Source organism: Dipodomys ordii, unplaced genomic scaffold, assembly GCF_000151885.1.
Source record: "Dipodomys ordii isolate 6190 unplaced genomic scaffold, Dord_2.0 Scaffold47, whole genome shotgun sequence".
NCBI lineage: Eukaryota > Metazoa > Chordata > Mammalia > Rodentia > Heteromyidae > Dipodomys > Dipodomys ordii.
In genome coordinates, this window is record NW_012267263.1 from 4,001,287 (window position 1) to 4,008,826 (window position 7,540).

The 7,540-nt window shown below is 40.0% G+C and overlaps 1 protein-coding gene across 1 annotated transcript in view; it reads left to right on the forward strand.

Moving 5' to 3' along the window:
- Nucleotides 1-7,540, forward strand: part of Vwa3b (von Willebrand factor A domain containing 3B) — a 192,506-nt gene that overhangs the window by 15,817 nt on the left and 169,149 nt on the right. Inside the window, exon 6 of the mRNA XM_013019731.1 lies at nt 3,059-3,174. Coding sequence (XP_012875185.1) covers nt 3,059-3,174 — 116 coding nt within the window. The remainder of the gene's footprint in view (nt 1-3,058; nt 3,175-7,540) is intronic.

A 7,540-nucleotide genomic window follows, 5' to 3' on the forward strand; every position in this document is an offset into this window, starting at 1 on the left:
ACACACACACACACACACACACACACACACACACACAGTGGAATTCTATCTTCCATCAGAAAGAATGCCATTACCCCATTTGTAAGGAAATGGAAAGACCTGGAAAAAAATCATATTAAGTAAAGTAAGCCAGACCCAAAGAATTGTAAATACCATGGTTTCCCTCATAGTTAATAATTAGTATATGTCTAGGATAGTCCTAGAAGAGGATCATAATATCTCAATAGCTATGTACATATGACCATATAAGATGCTAAGCAAAATGAACTCCAAGCATGTGAATGTTGAAGTGGGGAAGGGACACAATTCAGTCCCTAACAGAAACTATAACGAACTGTCTTTTTAATGAGAATAGTCTCCTGATCTGTTAGTCTCACCATCTCTACTTTAAAACAGATATTCCTCCTTTGCCCTCTGTATGCATGTTTTCAACTCTCTTGTGGAGACAGACCAGCTACTTCTGTGGCAATAGGAATTACTGAATCCTTTCCTCAGTTAGCCTATCAGAAATGTAACTCTTGTTTTGGGAGTCCTAGGGTTTGAGCCCTTGCTAGGCAGGGATTCTACCACTTGAGCCACCTCCCAAATCCTTGGTGTTTTCCTTATTCTTTGGATAGAGTCTCAGTGTTTTACCTGATCAGCCTGAACCATGATCCTCCTATTTTTACTAGAGTGACAAGGATATGCCTCTATGCCCAGCTTTTTATTGGTTAAAGTGGAGTTCTGGGAATGTCATTGTCTAGGCTGGCCACATACTACAATCCTCCCTAATCTCAGCCTCCTGAGCTAGCCATGTTATGTAGCATCTTGTTCTTAAGTGTAGGTGCCCCTACTCACGTGGGGAGTTGTTAATGATACAGAAGCCTGGCTTGGCCTCATTAATTCCACATAATAGAGGGGAATTGGGAATATGCCCTTTACCTACTAGTTTGGATAACAGGGATCTTGATAGAAATTCTAGACCCATGGCCCAGAGATTCTCATTTTCAAGTCTGAGGAGGGCCAAGAACCTTAATTTGTAATTAGACTTTTCTGAGCCTACCATTCTGGAAGATCCTCAAGCACTTTTAAATAATTCAACATCAGGTATGTACCTTCATTTCTTGGTTTCTGAGCCCTCCAAATACAGAAGGGGCTTCATGTTCCTATCTTCCTAAAGGAGCGAAAAAGACAACTGGCAGGCCCACCTCTTGCTTGTCTTCTGCTCTGACACATGGGACATTTTCTATGGGCATTCTAGAGCCCAAGGAGTAATTTACATGTAAGGAGCTCTGACTCAGGATACTGATTTTTATGTTGTACAGAGGAAGGTGATATATTTTGCAGAAAAGGGCCAGGGTATAGATATCCCCTCCTGTGTGTGTTCTGAGCCCACACAAGCAAGTCTTACCCACAACCAATGCTACTTTCTGCATGTTCTGTTTCCTGTGCATTCTGCTTTCTGCCTATTCACCATGAAGTTCCTGCTTGTTCTCTTTGTGTACTTTGGGCTTTTGGGCCCCAGTAACAGGGAAGCTAAATCCAATAGGAAACTGTAGGTCCTTAGCATCTTAGTTTATAAGAGGCTGTCTCTGTGTTGTGACCCTCCAGTTGAAATCTGCTCCCATATACCTGAGGATTTTTTTTGGTGGAACCACCCATGCAGGCTTAATATATTATATTCTAGGGACTTTCCAAAGAGTCTGTCCTAATGGTGATTCACTTCTGCACAAGTGAGCAGTATTAACAAGAGGAAACTTCTACCTGTTCTCTTTTTTTAACCTGAAGAACTCATCAGGGAGTAGAAAATTCTAGGTACAAAGACCTTGGAATTCAGGGTGTGGGGGCTGCCAGGAGAGACCTTACCCATCACCTCTCCTTGCCCTGTTAGGAGGTTATATAAGGAGGAAGACAGCCAGATGAAGCTCCTATAGGAAATGAACACATCCAGACTGAGATTCTACTCAAGAGTAGCTGCTAGAATGAGGCTGACTTGTTCATTGTCATCAAGTCATTGTCTACTCTCACCTAAGGCCTTTAAAGAATAGAGCTGAGGCTTTCTATGGTCCAAGAGCTCTCTAGACCTCCTGTGCTGTTTTTCTGTTCATCTGTCCACTGCAGGCTTATTGAAGGACTATTTATGAATTGAATGAATGGTGACCAGCAGAAGTAGAGCTCTTAGTATTACCTCAGACCTCCTCTGCACATCAGAAACTAATGTCCTGCTACTGACTTTTCAGATTACAGTTAAGGTGCTTCAAGAAGGTGACTTAGCCCCACACCCTGGCCACCAGTCCAGTGCTCAACAAGCTATAATGTACATATGACTCCCTAGGGGTGAGGAGCTCCTCACACAGTTCTGAGGCAAAGCTGCTACTTGTGTTCCTTGAACCACACTTTGAATAGGCAGGACCTAAACACTTGCCCAGACAGGAATTCTTACCATTGGTATTTAAGCTTGAATCCTAAGGAAGTTAAGCATCTGCCTTGTTACAACTGACTGAGGTTACTCAATAATAGGCAAACTAGTCATACTGCCCAGTTACCAACCTTCATCGCTGAGCCCACAATGCTGATGGTTGCTGTTAGGGTCCTACATTAGATTCCTGATATGATGGGGCCTGGGGAGTAAAAGAATAAATATAGCGTCTTTTTTTCCCAGGATCAAGAAATGCCATTTGGTTGAGTTAATTAGTCTCCAATAAAAAGACACATTATCACTGAAAATCCCAAGCCATTCTCAATCCTCAGACCCTTTTGCCTCCCAGGCATGTGGGAACTGACAGGACAAGGTAGAAGGGAAGCACTGAATATTGCTAAAATTAAGATGCTTGATGCTGGGCATGGTGATATTGACCTGTAGTCCTAGATACTTGAAAGACTGAGGCTGGAGGATTTGTTTTGGGGTCTAGACAACATAGTGATTCCATATCCAAAACAAAACTGAAAGCAAAAAAAAAAAAAAACAAAAAACCATGATGCCATAGCCAATAAGAGCAAGTACACAGTACTAGAAGAACTAATAGGCATGTGAAAACTCTCCCTGTCAGCCTAACGTTGAACATCTTTTGTGTTTCAGATTCCATGCATTTGCTGAGAGAACAACATGCGCAGAATTTCCTAAATTCCCCACAAAGGATGATGACAATGTGATTACTTGGAATTCAAGGAAACTGAAAGGAAAACTCCCCCCAGGTACTTGAAATCTGCCAGGACCTTAGTAATTTCAAGTGATCTGAAAAAAATGGCTAAGAAATAAAGTATCAGGCAAGTACTTTATTATTTATGTGGCCCAAGAGTGGAATCAATGGATGTTATTGGTGAATTTATCAGCTAATAATGTTGTTCATTGCCAAACAAAATGCCTTAAAATTTGTGTTTTCTAATTGGGGACCCTTCTAGAGACTTGATCCAGGCATGTCAATGCTGGTGTTAGTTAGTTAGTTAGTTAGGCAGAGCTGTTTTATTGTCTGGGTTAGCTGGGAAACTGCAGTGAGGGTTCCTGTCATTCTTGGGGATGGCTCTGCTCCGCTTTCTGATGAAAGAAATGCTTGTGGATCTAGTATGTGGGGTAGACCTACCTGTTGTGAGGTCTGAGGCTATACAGGGACCTTATGGAATCTGAGTGAACCATCTTTTTCATTCAGTGAATGTGGTTTAGAGAGTGAGGGTACAAAATCAGTGAGAAACAGGGCCTTGATTCAGAAAGGCAGTAATAGAAGGTTACTCAGAAAGCTAAGAGATGGGAGTTTCTATTGGGCTAGTGAAATTGCAAAGTACACAGTATACGGACTAATTGCCATGAAAGAAAGAAGGGAAGAAAGCTCCCTTCTCCATTGTTGGATGATGTGGCACAGCGAATCGTCTAAAGTCTAAGAAATTCCATCCCCACCTCCATTCTTATGCACATTATTATTTATCAAGTAGGCATTTAACTTCAATATAAGACTGGGACTACTCTTAGGAGCTAGAGGAGAAGCTTTAGCATACTGTTACTTGAAGGATTTCTGGGCTTACCCAGTGGTCTTGTAAAAGCTCCTCCAAGGGTGCTTTAACTGTAAGTAGAAATCTGTGATGTTACTTGCTAGGTTGTCCAATGGAGATCTTGGCAGCAAATCAGGTCAGGCAGGCTGTTGCTGACATGCTTTGCAGATTCAGATTCTTAATGCCCCAGAGCAGGCCTGGGAAGAAGTTCCAGTAGAACTCACCAGAGCACTACACTAGGCAACTAATACCTTTGTTCTGATCATGAAGTTGACATCTTCAGAGAATTTGAGAACATATCAAATGGTAAGCAATATAGATGCTAATCTAAGAAAAATTAATTCAGAATGTATGGTTTTTGAAGTAAGTTACTATATCATGTGGCAATGAATCAGAGTAAAAATGTGAAATGTCACCAGCTCACTTAGGCTTTCCAGTGACCACAGAGTTTGATTTTGGACTATACCTTGGAGTGTTTCTGAGCTATAACAGAATAATACACATTCACAATAATGACATTAGTTCGTTCATGAGGGCAGAGCCTTAATCAGAACCTCTGATTAAGCTCCACCTCCTAATACTTCACTAGCAAGTTAACTTTGTGGGACACATTTAAGCCTTAATGCTTAGCAAAGGAAAATATATCTGGCCAAATAGCTTACATTTTCAACAATTCCCATCTTCCCAGCCAAATGAAGCATTAAAAATAAATTACAGATAAAACACTTTTATTAGAATGAAATGTTCAGCATGCCTTGACATTCTAAATCCATCTCAATAGTCACAAGTTCTGAATTTGGGGGGAGAGTGTCAAATCCTAAATATGTGATACTGTCTACTCTATCCATCACACTGTCCCAGAAATGCCATCATTTCAAAGCCTACTGCTCCCACTCAAAAACTGCCCAGAAATATTTGACAGAATATGTTGGTTTGGGAAAATGTATGCTTTCCAGTTTTGCTTGTGGTTCAGTAGCATATTTTTAACCTTTTCCTGATTGGTTTGTTCTCTATTACCACATCACCTGTCATAAGCATTTATTAACATCGTTTTCCTAGACTACCTCCTATACCCAGGAGACAAATTTACCTCTCATTATAGAAAACAGAGACGTTCAAGTGAAGGATTGGAGAAATACTACTTAGAAAACTCATACGACAGAATTAGCATTTCCTACTATTACTGACTTTTTGGACTCTTGATCATTGGCTTTTAAAGCTTAACTTACTTCATACTCCACACCAGTGCAACAACAAAAACCAAAGAAAAGAACAATTCTGTAGTTAAAGAATACTGTTAAAATTGCAGTAAAATTTATATGACATGAAATTTACCAGTATTAACAAAGGGTAAGTTACAGTTTAGTGGTATTAAGCATGTTCACATTATTCTGGAACCTTTACTACTACGTATCTGCAGAACTCTTTTCATCTTTCCAAACTCTCTATCTTATTAAAGAATGATTTCCTATGGTTTATTCTGCTAATATTACAGTTACAAAATATCAGAGACTAGGAAATGTATAAAGAATAGAAAGTTGTTTCTCAAAGTTCTGAGACTTGAAAGTCCAAGATCTGGTGTCTGATGAGGGCTTATTATGAGCTTCAAGATGGCTTGTAGCTACATCCTCCAGAGGGGACCTATATTGTGTTCTTATTTCCTGTCAAAAACAGGAAAAATGAAAGCTCTAGAACAGTAGTATAGTCATGGGAACAGATCCTGAAGACTCATCCAAAAGCCCCATCTCTTAATATTATCACATTTGGGTACTAGGTATCAACATATGAATTTCGGGGGGGGGTCTATACATTCAACACCTCATTTCCCCTCCTGCTGGGCCTCTAGCAGCCATTTTTCTACTGTCTGTCTATTTAGATCTGGCTATTTTCAATGCCTCATAACAAATGGAATCACATAGTAGTTGTCCTTCTGTACCTGACTTATATCACTTAGTATGATGCAGAAGTTCCCTCATTTTTAAGGCTGGACAATATTTTGTAATGTTGTAATATTTTGTTATATATAATATTGATATATAATTTAGTAATAAAAACATAATCTATGGCTGAATAATACTTCATTGTTTATATATACCACATTTTCTTTATCCATTCATCAGTTGATAAACATCTAGGCTGATTCTGTAGCCAAGCTATTGTGAATAGTGCCACGAGAAACATGATACATAGGCATCTTGACTATATGCTGACTTGCATACTTCGGATGTATGCCAAGCAGTGGTACAACAAGCTTATAAGGTACTTATAGCTTTAGTTTTTTTTAAAGGAACATCCTTACTGATTTCCATAGTGCATGCATTAATTTACATTTCCACTAACAATACAAAAAGGGTCTTTCCCCCCCACATTCTCATCAGCATTTGTTATTGTTGCTGGTTTTTTTTTCTTTTGGCTGGTCATGAGTCTGTGAACTCTGGGCCTGGGTGCTGTCCCTCAGCTCTTCAACTCAAGGCTTAGCATTCTACCACTTGAGCCACAGTACCACTTCCAACTTTTTCTGCTTATGTGGTGCTGAGGAATTGAATCCAGGGCCTCATGTATGCAAGGTAAGCATTCTACCACTGAGTCATCTTCCTGGCCCATTGCTTTGAATTTGAATAGATGTATTCATCCATTGGTGGGATTTCTCTACAAAATTGAGCTTTTCCTGTGCTTTTCAGGCAAAGGGAACCAGTATACTGTCACAGACAATATTTGCTGCTTAGGGTGGTTTATTGGTATGGCTTGAATATTAAGGCTCTCCCCAAAAGGCTCATATATTGAAGGACTGGTCCTCAAATGCAAATAAGTGTTCCAAAATAGGACTTTTTGGAAGTTACTGGATCATGAGGACTCTGGCTTCATGAATGGATTAATCATAATTCGATGGCGTTTTGGGGAGATTTTGTAAACCTTAGGAAGTAGAACCTGGTTGGAAGAAGGTTACTGGGGATATAACTTTGAAGGATGCATCTTGTGCCTTTCTCTTTGCTTCCTCTTAGTCATTCTGCTCTGCCTCCTACCTGCCTTGAGGTGAGCTTCTTTGCTCTAACAGATGATCCTGACATGATCTTCAGTCTCTCCTTAGGCCCATAGCATTGGAAACAGCTGACAATAGACTGAAACCTTTGAAATCAGGAACCAAAATAAATCTTTCATAGGTTGCTTGTGTCAGGCATTTTGTCACAGCAACAAAAACTTTAGTTAATACATCATTAGTGATATACTACATTTTAACTTTTTCTTATATTAGTTTCTAAGAGTTTATAGTAAATCTGCTTTGGCTGAGAAGAACATGGAAATAGAGGACAGAAAGGGGTCTAAGGTCAGAGTCCCTACTGAGTCAAGACCCCATTTGAGCATTTGGGCAGATGTAACTCAGCTGTGATGGGCTTGGTGGTCTGGTGCTGTCTAAAGACCCTTTCCCTGGATTTCTCTGAACTTCTAGGGAGGAGGTCTCCTTCTTGGAATTGTATCCCACTTGGAGTTATTGCTCATTTCTGCACATAAGTCTAGAAGATAATCAGCAACTCTCTTCTTTCCACCACCATCCTGCTTTCTATTTTTTGGGGGGGGG